General features: G+C 43.9%; 1 protein-coding gene across 1 annotated transcript in view; it reads right to left on the bottom strand.

Annotated features, from left to right (window-relative positions):
- Positions 1–781: 781 nt before the first annotated feature.
- Positions 782–18,534, bottom strand: part of LOC129819895 (sushi domain-containing protein 5-like) — a 29,043-nt gene continuing 11,290 nt past the window's right edge. The window contains exons 3-5 of the mRNA XM_055876580.1: positions 11,463–11,572; positions 10,250–10,438; positions 782–7,589 (exon numbers count right to left, since the gene is read on the bottom strand). Of these exons, the coding sequence (XP_055732555.1) occupies positions 5,479–7,589; positions 10,250–10,438; positions 11,463–11,572 (2,410 nt within the window). The 3' untranslated portion in view covers positions 782–5,478. The remainder of the gene's footprint in view (positions 7,590–10,249; positions 10,439–11,462; positions 11,573–18,534) is intronic.

Raw genomic sequence — 18,534 nt, 5'->3', positions numbered from 1 at the left:
GCAGCCAGAGAAAACAGTCATGTTTGAACATGGAGTCTCAGTGCCATTTATCACCCAGTGGTGAGAAAAACCCACTGGGGAACATTCTCTCTCTCACCCTTACTCTGTCACTCTCTCTCTATTATCCCCCTCTCTTTCTCTGTCTTCATCCTCCTCTTTCTGTCTCGTTTCCTCTGTCCCTCCCTGTCTCTCTCTATTTTCCTGCCCTCCTGCCTCTTTCTCTAACTGTTTCTAAAGAAAATTTGCAGACGTCGAAGCGGTGGGTGTACAGACATCAGAGAGCCAGCTAGAGGTCAGAGTTCATAGTTCAGACCAGGTCACTGTTAAATTCTGATTATGAGGAGTCGTAGGTTGTAGATCGTAGCTCACAGAGAGACCATTGGATGTGAGAGACACTCATACTTACGTAGAGTCAACCACAAATACACACACACACACACACACACACACACACACACACACACACACACACACACACACACACACACACACACACACACACACACACACACACACACACACACACACACACATACGCAAGAGGAAAAGATGAGAAAGTAAGTGACCTTCTCATTATCAAGAGGCAGCCACGGTCGAGAAGAGAAAGGAAAAAACTCCAAACTTAGTCAACAGTGACTGAGAGTTGATATGAACTATTTGAAAATCATTGTCTTTATGTTGGAAAACTAGCCATGTACATATTGTCTCGTTCTTTTCCATTATGTTTGAAAAGTGCCCGCATGCATGCAATCACACACACACACCGCTTAGCATCACAAAATTATAGATTTATGAGTTTATTATTAGAACACACACAAACACACTTCATCCTAACACTGTTGTTCAATGGAACCAATATCTAGAAACGGATGGACCAGACAGAGATGATGTCATAAAGAGACCAGGAAGCAGTAGAGTTCACCCTGTGAGGACATCTGAGCAGTTTCTGTCAATAATAATTATATTACAAAACCATATGGGCTGAGCACCTGTGTGGGTAAGGAACTGAATTTATCAATCAATCAATCATTGACTCAAATACTGTCGTGAAGGTACAGAGAGTGTGGTATTTGGCTATTTTACTCTTACAGAACAGCACAACATTGATAGATAGACTCATTACAGAAAAACACAGTTTTTTTACATAACCCCCATCTTCACCACCAACATCACTCTTCAAAACAGTTTACAAAAAACAAGACATTTAATACTGAATAGTATACAGATACTTTTTACAACTATAGAACACTATGGCCATCATTTCCCCCACAAACAATGAAAAGAACCATAACATTGATATATGGGTTGGTATGGCAATATTATGTATGTATTATGCTACATGTGTTTTGTGCTGTTAGTTTATTTAAACTCCAGTCAAATAAATTGTCTCTTTCTGTCATGGACATGGTTAAAGAAGCTACAACAAATCCTAAATCACACTGCGGTATAAACTTTTATAATAATTTCACACGTTAGAAATGTATTTTTTGGGGGTTTTGCATATCCCAACTCTCCCTGAGACACCCTCGGAGAGTGGGGTCACAGCCAGGGTCTGCCAATATCAACGGCAACCCTGGAGCAATTTGGATTAAGTGCCTTGCCCAAGGGCACATCGACAGATTTTGCACCTTTTCGGCACAAGATTCAAACTAGTGACCTTTCAGTTTCTGTCCCAACGCTCAAACCGCTAGGCTACCTGCAGCCCAATAAATATAGTAGTGAGTTTTACAATGTTGTGCTGTTGTGTGTGAGGAAAATGGAGCTATGTACGGTATGTTATTCATCCATCTCTGTAGTCTTTGTCATCTGAAACATTTATTACATTATAAACATTTATTATTCATCTGAAACATTTATTCTTATGAATAAAAAAGTTAACATATTAATCAAGGCCACATGCTAACGTATGCAGATACCCTTGTATATTAGTTCACACAACATCCTCCATTTCAACTCTGCATTGATAAAGATTTTAGAAGTTTCTGACTAACTTAGTACATTTATTTTAATTGACCCAAATATAGAGATCAAAATGGGGGGGGAACACTTTTGTGTGTAGCAGGTCTTTGTCTGACTGTCTGACTGTCTGTCTGCCTGTGTTGTCATGGTAGCGTCAGTTCGTCTGATGTTCTGATCACTCGGCGGCATCTCCCAATGCAGTCTGGAAATCTTCAAACACGTCACACCGCTGACCAGCAGATCACACCGGTATGATACACACATATACACACGCACACAAACATGCACGTACACACACAGACACCAGATTATGCCCCTAACCCCCCGTCTCTGTCTCTGAACTGAGTCTGCAGTCTGGACTCCTACTCTAAATCTCTCTCCAGCCGTCTCTGTCAAAACCAACACTTACACGCACACATGTGCACAAATGTTTTACATTTTAGTCATTTAGCAGACACACACACTCCATCTAGACAAGTCTCTATATGTTTGATTCCCCCCTCTCCCTTTACCTCTACTTCGCTCTCCCCACGTTCCTCTCCTCTCTACCTTGCACTGACTGTCTGATAATATATCTCACCTCTTGTTAACCCCCAGAAATGTACAAATTTCCATCCATACAAAAATGTACATTTTATACACACCATAATATGGTGCCAATCTAAAGCCTTGTTCACATTAGCAGTTTGAAGTGACTTTGCATATCCGATTTGAATCTGTTATTTTTCCTGCAGTCAAGTCACATTTCAAACAACCTTTGTAGGTGGTTTGAAGTCAGATACAAATCTGTCGCCATGCAACTTGTGTCTGAACAGTCAAATCTAATTCATTTGCCCTCAAATAGTTTTTAGAATGTGATTTGGCATATCTTGTTGTTTGCTAGCTACTCTGCTGACAGTTTGACAAGAACAACTTCACATTCATCATTTCCAGCACCACCTCTACATCAACATACTGTATGTGAAAATGTCTATGTTTAGTAGTAAAAAAACATAGAGGAAAATAAGTGTTTCCAATGACATCATTGGTGTGGCAATAGCTACTCATCATTGTAACCATAATTGGTTTAAAATCACATGATGCACACTGATGATGTCATTGGAAACACTTATCTTCCACTATCTTTTTTGCTACAAAACATAGAAACGAGCCACTTCGTATATGTTGATGTTGTGGTGGTGCTGGAGATGAATATGAAGTAAAAAATGTTTTTTCTCCCTTTAATTGTTTACAAACAAATTAGTGAATGTGCTACAAAAGCTAAACAGCTACCTATCTAGCTAGTTGACTGCTGTGGCTTGACAAAAATGACTCCTTTTGAGGCTTTAAAAGTGTTTTATCACTATGATTTTTAACATTCAAAGAGACTGGGAAACGTCCATGGCAGGCATTGTTGTCACCATAGCTTTCTACATAACTTCTGAGTGATAAGAAGCACGAGCACCACCACCAATCAGCTTACACCACTGCACACTCATCCGTCATAACTATGACAACTAGCGTAGCCATGTCAGCAAATGACTGCTGTCTGAACACACACAAATCCCATATGGTCACTTGTAACTTGCTGTTTGGCAGTGGTGTAAAGTACTAAAGTAAAAATACTTGAAAGTACTATTAAGTAGCTTTTTGGGGTATCTGTACTTTACTTTTTAAATCTCTGGCAACTTTTACTTTTACTTCATTACATTCTTAAAGAAAATAATGTACTTTTTACTCCATACATTTTCCCTGACACCCAAAAGTACTCGTTACATTTTTGAATACTTAGCAGGACAGGAAAATTGTCAAATTCATGCACTTATCAAGAGAACATCCCTACTGCCTCTGATCAGACGGACTCACTACACACACATGCTTTGTTTGTAAATTATGTCTGAGTGTTGGAGTGTGCCCTGGCTATCCGTAAATAAACAAAAAACAAGAAAATGGTGGTGTCTGTTTGATTAATATAAGGAATTTAAAACTATTAATAGTTTTACTTTTGATACTTTTTGAGTTTTACTCAAGTAGTGTTTTACTGGGTGACAGTCCCTTTTACTTAAGTAATTTTCTATGAAGGTATCTTTACTTTTACTCAAGTATGACTTTTGGGTACTTTTTCCACCACTGCTGTTTGGATCGATAGTCAGTATTCCAAAGCGGTTGTGAAAACATAACTGATTTCAGCATTAAGGCCTGCAGTGTGAACAAGGCTTTAGCGTTCCCTTACATACAAAAATGGTTAATTCTATGGTTTATTCGTTTGAATTATAAAACTATATCTGTAATGTCTATTCTATTATTTTCTACTTCATGTCTTTAGGCTAGGTTGAAGATACCCAGGTTCGGAAAACGAAATAATCAGATTTATGCCGCGTTTAAATGGTACAAGGTAGACGGTTGATGGCAAACTGGTGTGATTGTTTTCAATGAGAGCAAATCGTTTAACTTTAGCCGTCTGCGGTAGCGTTGTTTTCTACTGGATGTTGTTTGCACTGATTGTTTACTGAAATCACCTTAGAAACTCATACCGTTGTTTTTGCCGTCGCCATCTTTTTTGCTTTCTTGCCGACATGTAATAACGTTTTTTGCGTCCCTCGTCTAAACGCAGCATTACTGGACCAGAGCCGTTGATAACTAGCATCGCTGGTCCCTTAGTTTAAAAATCTTCCACATTTATGCAAAGAGTTATGGGATATTAGAATCCTCTTGTTTTAACCTTGGTTATCTTCAACCAAGTCTTTAGGTAGTGTCAGAGGAGGTATGGACGTTGGAACATCTACTTGGTTGTATTCAATAGAGCACACTGTAGGAAGAACGTTTTGTAATGGAAAACGAAAACTAGCGTTTCTTATGGGACAAGTTCAGGTAATCCTTCCCTGTTTCAGTCAATTTTTTCCATTTGGTGCCTAATGAATAGGACCCTGAATGCATCCACTCAAATCAGGGTGCCAACTCAGACAGCAATTTCAAATGCTGATGTCATCGTGAGAAACAAGGAATCCTTACAATCATGCACAATGTTACACAACTACATAGTAACGTAGAGCCCTAATAATACAACATGACACAGTTCAATTGTCTCACACAAGAACAATGAAATCAAAATAACATGAAAGACAGTAATAACATGGTAATAACACAGTAACAACATGGTAATTACACAATAATAACAGTAATAAACAGGTATGATTCTGAACCACAATGTCCCAGAGCTCTGGAGGAGGAGTCCCTTCTCGTTCGTCGCCAGAGTTGAAAACTCCTGCTACCATTAGCATAGCATAGCCACTCATCTCATTCCCTCGTCCCTCTACCCGACCCTAACCACCAACCCTCAACACTTCCTCAGCCCCAACCCTCACTGTTCAAATACCCTCACCCCTTCCTCACCCGTCAACTCATTCTTCTGTGTCTGCAGGTGTAGTGTGTGGCTGTTCAACTCACACCCCCCAAATACCCCAACCCACATCACCTCACCCTCCTCAAGCCTCCCTCCACTCTCTGCAGCCGCACTGTCTCTCTCTTTCTCTCTCGCTCTTAGACCTTCTGTTGCATCTCTATCTGTTGTCCATGTCTGCTGTGACTCTGACCCTTCCCGTTCATCTCGTACATCGAGCTCTTCTGCTGTTTCCGCCGGTAACACCACGCACCGACGGCGGCTGCCAGGGCAACCGTGCACACAGCAATGACAATGGCCGCCACCGTGGGCCCCCTGCCGGAGGAGGGAGGAGGTGGAGGGGGGCAGTCCTCCTCACCTCCGGTACACCCTGCCTCCCCTGTCTTGCCTTCCCTCTCCCCTTCCTCCCCCTCCCTCTCCCCGCTGTGTCGAGTCAGGTTGTGCTCGGCTCCACGTTCCTCCTCGTCAATGACATCATCAGTCCATGCCGTGGGGGCGGGGCCGTGCTCCAGGAAGGGGTGCACATGATCCGTAGTTTCCCAGGAGTCTGTGGGAGAAGGCCTGGCTGCGTTTCTGGGGGTGACGTCATCCAGTGACGATGTCAGAGAGGGCGTGGTGTAGTCGGCTGAATAGGAATCTGAGGATGTGGCCTCAGGGGAGAGGGGTAAGTCGGGTGAGGCTGCAGGGCTGAGTCCTCCCACCTGGTCCTGATCCTGCTCCACAGGGTCCGCCTCCTGCGTGGGGGACAGGGGAACGTGAGGGACGCCCGTGAATGGGATGGGATGACTCATCTCCACCTCATTGGGCCGGTCTGTCACCCCGACAACCACAAGACCCTCCTCTTCCTCCTCTCGCACCTCAGGCTCCACCCCTTCCTCTGTGGAGCCGCCTCCCACTTTTTCAGTGCCGGTCTCCTCCTGACTGACAGGGTAGCCGTCCAACCAGGTCTCGTCTGTGCTGGCTGTGGGTTCTCCTCCCGCCGCCTCCTGGGTTACATTCTGAGGCTCGCCTGTTGTCATTCCAATGGGATGGACTAAATGGCCATCTTCATGGTCGTCGTGGTCATGGTCATCTTGATCGTCATGGTCATCAAGGTGATCATGGTCGTGGACATGGTCTTGGTCTTCATGGTCATCGTGGTGATCGCTAGGATCTAAGTGGTCATGATCATCATCGTCATGGTGATCCGTTACATCATCGTGGTCATGGTCTTTATGATCATCATGTTCACCGTGGCTGTGATATTGAATGCGGTCATCCTCCTCGTGTTCACCCATGTTGTAATGCTCGTCGTGTCCGTTATCATACCGACCCCCCTTCTCATGGTCATCCTCCTTGTGTTCTCCTTGGTCCTCACGGTGGGCCTCTTCACTATCATAGCTTTCATGGTTGTCATGTTCATGGCCATCATGGGTATCAGGATCATCGTGGTCAAGGTGTTCAATGACATGGTCTTCACCATCAAAAACTTGTTCAGAACTTTCATCGTGGTCAGGATCTGTTTGATCATCATGATCATATTCACGGTCAATATGTTCATGGTCAACATCATCTTCGTGGTCATCATGGTCATTGTGGTCAATTGGTTGTTGGAATTGACCCTCATGGCTGTCATGATCCTTTGTCTCCTCTGGTTGGCTGTTGTCTTCCTTGCTCTCCTCTGATTCGCTGCCGGAGGCCCTGACACGGTTGTCTCCCTCAGGGGGTGTGTCCTGTGTGACTGGCGGGTGGGTGGGTTCCACATGTCCCGCCTCCTGGAAGGCCTCTGAGGGGAACCAGAACAGGTGCTTCTGGGAAAGCAGGGAGACGGGCGCCTCAGTCGCCTCCGACATACCCATCCCCTCCTCCTGCGCCTCCTGCTCCTCCTGCTTCTCGTCATCGACGGGATGGTCTGTCGAGTCTTCCAGCTCCTCTTCCTTTCTTCCAGTCACCAGTCCTTCCCCCACGTCCTCCTCCTGCTGCTCCTCCTCTCCCACAGACAGCTCCTCTCCTCCCTGCGCTTCCTCCTCTCCTCCCGTCTCCACATCCTGCTCCTCTACTTCCGTCATGCTGAAGCTGGCCTCCTGCTGCTCCTGATCCCTGTGCCCCTCTTCTCCTGTGTCCTCCTCCACATTTACATATGCCGTCTCCTCTTGCATCTCCTCTTCTACCGGTTCCTCCTGTGTGTCCTCCTCAGTAGGGGTGTTGTAGGAGAGGTGGTGATCGTCATCAGTGAACTTATCTTCATAGTCAATGTGGGCCTCTGTCTTGTCTGTAGATACAGAGAGAGAAAAAGAGAGAGAGGGTGGGGGGGGGGGGAGAAAACACAGAATCAGCCACAAGCACACACATACCCAGAATGCAGCGTGCGCACACACAGTATAGAGACTCGTAGTCAACGTGGACTTGGCATTCTGTCTCCTAGTCCAGGCTAGCTAGCTGTCTTCCTCCTCTCCCCCTTCCTTCCCTCCTCCCCCTCTTCTCCTACTCCACATGCCTAGTGATGGCATCTATCACAGAGGTGTCATGACACCCGTTTATATCTCTCGCTCACAACTGGGATGCTGTTTTGTAACAGGCATAAATCAGACCCTAGGCCTAGGGCATATCTAAAATGGCGCCCTATTCCGTATGTAGTACATTGACTTGAGCAAAAAGTATTGCACTTCACATGAAAATATAATTATAGAATTGTATGGAACTGAAGTGATGACTGTTTTTTTTGTTTTTTAAAATCTTTTAGATCATTTATTGTCTTTTTAAAATGTGTATTATTAATATTATTATTACTGTCACGATCGTCATGGGAAGAAGTGGACCAAAGCGCACGTGACGTTCTGCAGGGCAAAATAACAACCAGTGCAAAAATAAGAACCCACAAATGAAAGAGGGAAAAAGGACTGCCTAAGTAGGATTCCCAATCAGAGACAACGATAGACAGCTGCCTCTGATTGGGAACCACACTCGGCTAAGTTGCTTAGTTGCTGGTTTAGCGCTACTATACTTTACGTGTCGTTTATCTTTCTTGTTTTTTTGGTGTTCATTTAATAAATTCCAAATGTACGCCTACCACGCTGCACCTTGGTCTCATTCCGACGACAGCCGTAACAGGTTAACTAGTTGAACTAGTAAGCTAGGTAGCTAGTAAGGAAACCTGAGCTTAGAGAAAGAACTAGACTACCCTAAATCGAGGTAGTTGTGATCAATTTGATGAAAACGTATTAACATGTACGAACCTGGTGATATAAAATGGGATGAATGTAAAAATGACAACCGACTTATTACTCAAGAGCTAGCTAAATTACTCTTAACATTTTCATTTGACTTCGATTTCAATTCAATGTAGGTATATACCTGACCACAGTGTTGTCAAAACATTCAGTACTTGGGCCTCCCGGGTGGCGCAGTGGTCTAGGGCACTGCATCGCAGTGCTAACTGCGCCACCAGAGTCTCTGGGTTCGCGCCCAGGCTCTGTCGCAGCCGGCCGCGACCGGGAGGTCTGTGGGGCGACGCACAATTGGGCTAGCGTCGTCCGGGTTAGGGAGGGTTTGGCCGGTAGGGATTTCCTTGTCTCATCGCGCTCCAGCGACTCCTGTGGTGGACTGGGCGCAGTGCGCGCTAACCAAGGGGGCCAGGGGCACGGTGTTTCCTCCGACACATTGGTGCGGCTGGCTTCCGGGTTGGAGGCGCGCTGTGTTAAAGAAGCAGTGCGGCTTGGTTGGGTTGTGCTTCGGAGGGCGCATGGCTTTCGACCTTCGTCTCTCCCGAGCCCGTACGGGAGTTGTAGCGATGAGACAAGATAGTAATTACTAGCGATTGGATACCACGAAAATTGGGGAGAAAAGGGGATAAAATGTATTTTAAAAAAACAATATTTTTTTTTTTTTTAAACATTCAGTACTCTCATGACATTCACTTGACGTCATGGCAGTCGATCTTCTTGGACTCCTTGGCTTCTTTCCATACGACATCTCTGTAGATTATCATTGTAAACCGCATGATGGTTGTCCGCGGAGATCCGTCATATCTTAGTTGTCCCAGGCAGTGCACCACATCGACGACATCCGGGAGCTTGTCTTGAATCCTGGGTGCTACTTTCCCGAGGTTGTCAATGGTAACGCTCCGTATGTTCTCCCCATCTTCTTCTCGCACCCCATGTAGTTTCAGGTTCCATCTCCGGCTGTGGCGCTGGACTTCCATGACATTCTGTCACAGCTGGCGAATCACCTGTTGCAGTTTCTGTACTTTAGCTTCCATTGTTAGTATTTTTTTACTGTGGGTTGACACCTGGTTGAGGAGCTGCTGCATAGTGGCTGAGAGAAACTCCATTTATATGTGATTTGTCTCTGTTGTCTTTTCAATGATGGCCAGTTTTCAAAGATGGCTTTGAGAATGTCAGGGTTGCAGAACAATTTTTGACTGCCCTGTATTTGGTAGGAGGGCTCTTACTAGATGTAAGTGGCAGTGGGAAAAATAATATTTTGCAATGAGTTCTGGAAAGTCTTCACGTGGCCTACATGATTCTGTCTCGCTGCTGACATCTGAGCTGATTAGCATCTGTTCAGCCATGCCTTGCTTTTCGGTTTCTTCTGCCCATGTAGTTGTGTGATCGCCGTGTTTTCCAATCACCTTCTGTTACTTCATTTAAGTAAGGGTCAGTTTACCAGAAATATTATTGATCATAATCTTCCTTGTTTATCGGGACGTATGTTCAAATACACTCGCTCAAAGTGACGCCATCTTGGACCGCAGCACTGTTCCCACTAAAGGGATGACTAATAACCAGGAAGGGAACTCATCACAGTGAGTGAACTCATCACAGATTCCTGTGGTCAGAGGTCAGAGGTCACAGCTCTGACGTGAGATGTCAGGGAAACATGAAACCAGGTGACGCACACACACACACACACACACACACACACACAATTTACCTTTTACACAGAGCTGTACCAGTCCGTACCACTCTCCACAGCTGTCACACAGCAGGCTGAAGGCTGAGTGGCCGCTGGGCAACACATGACCAGGAAGACAGGAGTACAGCAGCTCGTCCCCCATCTCAAACCCTGTGTGGCCCTGGAGATGTGTGTTGGGGAAGGCAGGGGGGTCTCCACATGGAACACCTGAAAGGTAATACATAATTAGATTAGGTTCGATTATATCACAATTATGTTATGACACAGTTAGGTTATATACAACATTATAAGTAACAACATACAGTGGTAGGACATGCTTTTCTATCTGTCCTTCTCCTCAGTAGTGGAGACAAAGGCTGGTTGTCATGGATTGGTTGGCTTATAACATGGCGGATCTCTAATAAAGTGGGCACAGATTTAAATGTTTCTTCCCTTTTTACTCTTCTCTCTTTGCGGTGTTACAGCCCCCACAGTAACTCTCCTGTTCCTCAGTTAAAACCCAAACATCAGCCTTGGGTGTCGTCCAACAGGGGCCTGGTCCAAAAACAACTTCTAACCCCATCCTCTTCTATGTCCATTGGACTGGAGAGGTGTATGTGTAATGGAGGTGAACCACGCTCGGTTGATGGGTAAGCTGAGGCTTTAGCTCAGTGGGCTAACACAATCTTGTGGCACACAGATGACCCAGATTCAAACCCAGTTGAGAGAGAGAGAGAGAGAGAGAGAGAGAGAGAGAGAGAGAGAGAGAGAGAGAGAGAGAGAGAGAGAGATTGCACAAAAATCAACACACAAAAATAAAGTGATCTTTCTTCTCTTTCTTGTGATGTAAGTGTAGAGACGGTGCTTTAAATCTGCGACCAAGCTTTTCCGTTCTTATATAGATGCAACGGAAAGACAATGTATTCCATTGAGCCCATTTTAGCCATTACTAGTGTGTTTGACTGGTCATTACAAACGTTTCTGCGATCGTAACGTTAACGGGAAAAAACAAATGGCACAAGGAAGAGTGGGAAAGAATTGCCAGAGTAAATGAAAGCAATCAATCCAGCAAGATATAAGAGACAAGTAGATTTTGCACCCCTCAAACACAGGAAATAAATGGCTGACAAAGACAGATCCTCAGGTGGGCGGGGCATGCGCGTCGCTTGTGTGTGTGTGTATGTGTGCATGCATACGTGCATGTGTGCGTGAGTGTGTGTGTGCATGTCTGTGTGTGTCTGTGTGTACTGACCCTTGTCTTTGACACAGAAGACATCCAGGTGTGTGTTGTCCTCTGTAGTGTTCTCTATCTTCACATCCACTGCCTTCAGAGCACTGCCCACGTTACTACACACTGTAGTCCTGGAGAATAACACAAACGTTACTACACACTGTAGTCCTGGAGAATAACACAAACGTTACTACACACTGTAGTCCTGGAGAATAACACAAACGTTACTACACACTGTAGTCCTGGAGAATAACACAAACATTACTACACACTGTAGTCCTGGAGAATAACACAAACGTTACAACACACTGTAGTCCTGGAGAATAACACAAATGTTACTACACACTGTAGTCCTGGAGAATAACACAAACGTTACTACACACTGTAGTCCTGGAGAATAACACAACCGTTACTACACACTGTAGTCCTGGAGAATAACACAAACGTTACTACACACTGTAGTCCTGGAGAATAACACAAACGTTACAACACACTGTAGTCCTGGAGAATAACACAAACGTTACTACACACTGTAGTCCTGGAGAATAACACAAACGTTACTACACACTGTAGTCCTGGAGAATAACACAAACGTTACTACACACTGTAGTCCTGGAGAATAACACAAACGTTACTACACACTGTAGTCCTGGAGAATAACACAAACGTTACAACACACTGTAGTCCTGGAGAATAACACAAACGTTACTACACACTGTAGTCCTGGAGAATAACACAAACGTTACTACACACTGTAGTCCTGGAGAATAACACAAATGTTACTACACACTGTAGTCCTGGAGAATAACACAAACGTTACAACACACTGTAGTCCTGGAGAATAACACAAATGTTACTACACACTGTAGTCCTGGAGAATAACACAAACGTTACTACACACTGTAGTCCTGGAGAATAACACAAACGTTACTACACACTGTAGTCCTGGAGAATAACACAAACGTTACAACACACTGTAGTCCTGGAGAATAACACAAATGTTACTACACACTGTAGTCCTGGAGAATAACACAAACGTTACTACACACTGTAGTCCTGGAGAATAACACAAATGTTACTACACACTGTAGTCCTGGAGAATAACACAAACGTTACTACACACTGTAGTCCTGGAGAATAACACAAACGTTACTACACACTGTAGTCCTGGAGAAAGAAAAATAAGGAGAGATGGAGAGAGACAATGTTTCTTTAGACCTATTGGACTAACACCTAAACCAGCTGGTTACAGCTTTTATCATGAGACCAGTGAGAAAAAATGACATATGTATCAAACTGAACACACACACACAACACACACACACACACACACACACACTAATTGATTGTAATGTTATGATAGAGCGGTGAGTTCTGCACACACGCACACACATAAACACAGTTTAATGTATGAGCACATGTGTACATGAGTATCACGTCGTTGATATATTCCAGTGTAAATCCTCAGAGTTTCTGCAGAATAACATCACACTGAATGGAGCTGCTCTGTCTCTCTCCAAGTTACATACTACAGTTCAGATATCACATGCAGCAGGTAGCCTAGTGGTTAGGGTATTGGACTAGTAACGCAAAGGTCGCAAATTGAATCCCCGAGCTGACAAGAAAAAAATCTGTTGTTTTGCCCCTGAACAAGGCAGTTAACCCACTGTTCCTTGGCCGTCATTGTAAATACGAATTTGTTCTTCACTGACTTGCCTAGTTAAATAAAGGTAAAATGAAATAAAAAGATATCACACACACACAGCACGCTGCCCTCTCTTAGTCTCCACTTTAGTCAAATATTATTGCAGTGTGATTACAGCATAATCCAGAAACATACAGTACCAGCCAAAAGTTTGGACACACCTACTCATCTTTATTTTTACTATTTTCTACATTGTAGTATAATAGTGAAAACATAACTATGAAATAACACATGGAATCAAGTAGTAACCAAAAAGTGTTAAACAAATGAAAATATATTTTATATTGAGATTCTTCAAAGTAGCCACCCTTTGCCTTGTTGACAGCTTTGCACACTCTTGGCATTCTCTCAACGAGCTTCATGAGGAATGCTTTTCCAACAGTATTGAAGGAGTTCCCACATATTCTGACAACTTGTTGGCTGGTTTTCCTTCACTCTGCGGTCCAACTCATCCCAAACCATCTCAATTGGGTTGAGGTCGGGTGGTTATGGAGGCCAGGTCATCTGATGCAGCACTCCATCACTCTCCTTGGTCAAATAGTACTTACACAGCCTGGAGGTTTGTTGGTTCATTGTCCTGTTGAAAAACAAATGATAATCCTACTAAGCGCAAACCAGATGGGATGGCGTATCGTTGCAGAATGCTGTTGTAGCCATTCTGGTTAAGTGTGCCTTGAATTCTAAATAAATTACTGACAGTGTCACCAGCAAAGCACCCCCACAACATCATACCTCCTCCTCCATGCTTCATAGTGGGAACCACACTGTCACACCCTGATCTGTTTCACCTGTCTTTGTGCTTGTCTCCACCCCCCTCCAGGTGTCGCCCATCTTCCCCATTATCCCTTGTGTATTTATACCTGTGTTGTCTGTTGGTCTGTTGCCAGTTCATCTTGTTTGTCAAGTCAACCAGCATTTTTGTGTCTCAGCTCCTGCTTTTCCCAGTCTCTCTTTTTCTCGCCCTCCTGGTTTTGACCCTTGCCTGTCCTGACTCTGAGCCCGTCTGCCTGACCACTCTGCCTGCCCCTGAGTCTGCCTGCCGTCCTGTACCTTTGCCCCACCTCTGGATTATTGACCTCTGCCTACCCTGACCCTGCCTGCCGTCCGGTACCGTTGCCCCACCTCTGGTTTACTGACCCATGCCAGCCTTGACCTGTCTAGCCTGCCCCTGTTGGATTATTAAACCATTGTCAATTTGACGTTGTCTGCATCTGGGTCTTACCTTCATCCCTGATACACACCTGCAGAGATGATCCTTTCACCTACTCTGCATCTCACAAAGACACAGCGGTTGGAACCAAAAACGTGGGACTCATTAGACCAAAGGCCAGATTTCCACCGGTCTAATGTCCATTGCTCATGTTTCTGGTGTCCTTTAGTTGTGGTTTCTTTGCAGCAATTTGACCATGAAGGTCTGATTCATACAGTCTCCTCTGAACAGTTGATGTTGAGATGTGTCTTACTTTTACATTTATTTGGGCTGCGATCTGAGGTGCAGTTAACTCTAATGAACGTATCCTCTGCAGCAGAGGTAACTCTGGGTCTTCCTTTCCTGTGGTGGTCCTCATGAGAGCCAGTTTTACCATAGAGCTTGATGGTTTTTCCAACTGCACTTGAAGAAACTTTCAAAGTTCTTGACATTTTCTGGATAGACTGACCTTCATGTCTTAAAGTAATGACGGACTGTCATTTCTCTTTGCTTATTTGAGCTGTTCTTGCCATAATATGGACTTGCTATTTTACCAAATAGGGATATTATCTGTATACCACCCCTTCCTTGTCACAACACAACTGATTCTCTCAAACGTATTAAGAAGGAAATAAATTCCACACATTAACTTTTAACAAGGCACACCTGTTAATTGAAATGCATTCCAGGTGACTACCTCATGAAGCTGGTTGAGAAAATGCCAAGAGTGTGCATAGCTGTCATCAAGGCAAAGGGTGGCTACTTTGAAGACTCCCAAATATAAATATATTTTGATTTGTTTAACACTTTTTCGGTTACTACATGTTTCCATGTCTGTTATTTCATAGTTTTGATGTTATCACTCTTACTCTACAACGTAGAATATAGTACAAAGAAAGAAAAATCCAATACTTTTTATTTAACCTTTATTTACTAGGAAAGTCAGTTAAGAACAAATTCTTATTTACAATGATGGCCTACCCCGGCCAAACCCTGACCCGGACGACGCTGGGCCAATTGCGCGCCACCCTATGCGACTCCCAATCACAGCCGGTTGTGATACAGCATGGAATCGAACCAGGGTCTGTAGTGACTCTGATATGCAGTGCCTTAGACCGCTGCGCCACTCGGGAGCCCCCCGAATGAGTAGGTGTGTCCAAACTTTTGACTGGTACTGTACATTATCAGCCAAACCTCCTATATATCCTGCAGTATCAGCAGCTGTGAAAGAGGTATGGGACACTACATCTAGACTTGATATACAGTGCATTCGGAAAGTATTCAGACCCCTTGACTTTTTCCACATTTAGTTACGTTACAAACTTATTCTAAGATGGATTAAATATTTTTTTTCTTCTTCAATCTACACACTATACCTCATAATGACAAAGTGAAAACAGGTTTTTAGACATTTTAGCAAAAATTCAAAAATACCTTATTGACATAAGTGTTCAGACCCTTTGCTATGAGACTCGAAATTGAGCTCATGTGCATCCTGTTTCCATTGATTATCCTTGAGATATTTCTACAACTTGTGGTTGATGATTTGGAAAGGCACACACCTGTCTATATAAGGTCCCACAGTTGACAGTGCATGTCAGAGCAAAAACCAAGCCATGAGGTCAAAGGAATTGTCCGTAGAGCTCCGAAGACAGGATTGTGTCAAGGCACAGATCTGGGGAAGGGTACCAAAAACACAGTGGCCTCCATAATTCTTAAATGGAAGACATTTGGAACCACCAACACTCTTCCTAGAGCTGACCACCCAGCCAAACTGAGCAATCGGGGGAGAAGGGCCTTGGTCAGGGAGGTGACCAAGAATCCGATGGCCACTCTGACAGAGTTCCAGAGTTCCTCTGTGGAGATGGGAGAACCTTCCAGAAGGACAACCATCTCTGCAGCACTCCACCAATCAGGCCTTTATGGTAAAGTGGCCAGACGGAAGCCACTCCTCAGTAAAAGGCACGACAGCCCACTTGGAGTTTGCCAAAAGGCACCTAAAGGACTCTTAGACCATGAGAAACAAAATGATCTGGTCTGATGAAACCAAGATTGAACTATTTGCCTGAATGCCAAGTGTCATGTCTGGAGGAATCCTGGCACCATCCCTACGGTGAAGCATGGTGGTGGCAGCATCATGCTGTGGGGATGTTTTTCAGCTGCAATGGACTGGGAGACTAGTCAGGATCGAGGGAAAGATGAATGGAGCAAAGTACAGAGAGATCCTTGACGAAAACCTGCTCCAGAGCGCTCAGGACCTCAGACTGGGGCGAAGGTTCACCTTCCAACAGGACAACGCAGGAGTGGCTTCAGGACAAGTCTCTGAATATTCTGTGGCCCAGTCAGAACCCAATCAAACATCTCTGGAGAGACCTGAAAATAGCTGTGCAGCAATACTCCCTTTCCAACCTGACAGAGCATGAGAGGATTTACAGAGAAGAATGGGAGAAACTCCCCAAATACATGTGTGCCAAGCTTGTAGTGTCATACCCAAGAAGACTCGAAGCTGTAATCGCTACCAAAGGTGCTTCATGAAAGTACTGAGTAAAGGGTCTGAATACTTATGTAAATGTGGCTGTAACATAACAAAGCGTGGAAAAAGTCAAGGGGTCTGATTCCTTCCCGAATGCACTGTATATCCTGCTATATCAGCAGCCCTGATAGAGGTATGGGACACTACATCTACAGATGTCGGATATTTATTTGACACATTCGGTAGCAGGAGTAAAATAATCCTGGAGCAGGAGGATTTGAATATCTGAAGAAATATTTAGAATCGCCGCCAGGGGGCATCGTGCAGGCTACAGTTTGAATCTCAGCTCAATGAAATCGTCTTTGGATAGGCTCAAATGCATAAACATCTTGACAGCTTTATGAAATGAAATATTAAAGCCACACAATACATGCATCAAGGCATCAAACTGAAAGTACTTCAGCCGGCGCACAACTGCTTAGCAATGGAAATGTCACCTATGTAAGGGCCAACCACACTAAAGGCCACAACTATACTGACAGACCCTAACTATAAAACGTGGGCGAGCATCCACACTGGAGGAAAATGTATCATTCTACAGTAGGCCTACATCTGTCAATCAACTGATGGCCGAACTTAGCCAGGAAAAAGCTTTCCACACTTTCCATTATGTGACAATGGATAGGCTAACGGGTAGCCTAGAGAACGCATTGGAATATAATAAAATAACAAGGAGCCTATTGCAACCATCGATGGCACTAGATTATCGCATCAATACACGCTAAATTCACCCACAGCTCATCTCAATTGCAACCATTGTTGGGCACCTCATGACCTCATTATCGCTCCGGTGTTACCCTTCGTCCTGCTTGCAACCAAAGTCTTTCAAGTTTCGTTCGCCCTCTGGTTGGTATTGTCATCGGAACAACTTCGTCCTTTTTGAACAGACTGAGGGCAATTTATCTTTTTAACAAACATAAAATAAATAAGTTTATCATGGCAACTCTACTGTGGCACTTTGTATGAATGGAAACTAATGTTGGTGTAGCCTACTGTTGTTATTTTATTTGTTTCCTATTTATCTCATCCATTAAATACAACTGTCTTTAAAATAAATGTGTCTGGTATCTTCATTTCTTATCAAGATCGGGGGTAAACTATGCCTAGAATGTCCATATTTGAAATGTGTAACTAAATCAAGTCAATTGAGGGAATTTTGTTATTGGTGCCAGAAGCGCTTGGGCAATAATCAAAGTCACGCCAGCAGGCCTATATGTGGTCAATGTGCTCGCTGAAGGCAGGGTCTAGAACCCTTAAGATGTCCTCTTTTTTGATAATATATACTGTAGATCTCAAAAATCATGGGTTGCATATTTTGGTTTCAAAATCAGAGTCGGTCTCTTTCATGCGCCATTGTGCTACCTAACTATTGTCAATTTCATCTTGTCTTTACATCTGATATTATAGGCCTGTGTGTGATTCATTTTGACAGGCTACAGTAGGCTAGCATTATGGTGTAGCCTACTGTACGTCTGCATTACGGATATATTTGACACTTGTATGTGGTAGTGGAGACCAATATGTCATTTGTGTTATCAAGCTATATAAAACACTGGTTGTTGATGTGTATGGATGCATTTCAGATACATGTTTGTACATTTGAATTTTGCAGTAATATGACCTACAGACCAACAGTAGCAGTAGGACATTTATTCATATTCTGTCT

This window comes from Salvelinus fontinalis, chromosome 22 (genome assembly GCF_029448725.1).
Source record: "Salvelinus fontinalis isolate EN_2023a chromosome 22, ASM2944872v1, whole genome shotgun sequence".
In the NCBI taxonomy this organism is placed as follows: Eukaryota; Metazoa; Chordata; class Actinopteri; order Salmoniformes; family Salmonidae; genus Salvelinus; species Salvelinus fontinalis.
The sequence above is the reverse complement of the archived record's forward strand: the minus strand, read 5'-3'. Positions and strand labels throughout refer to the sequence as shown.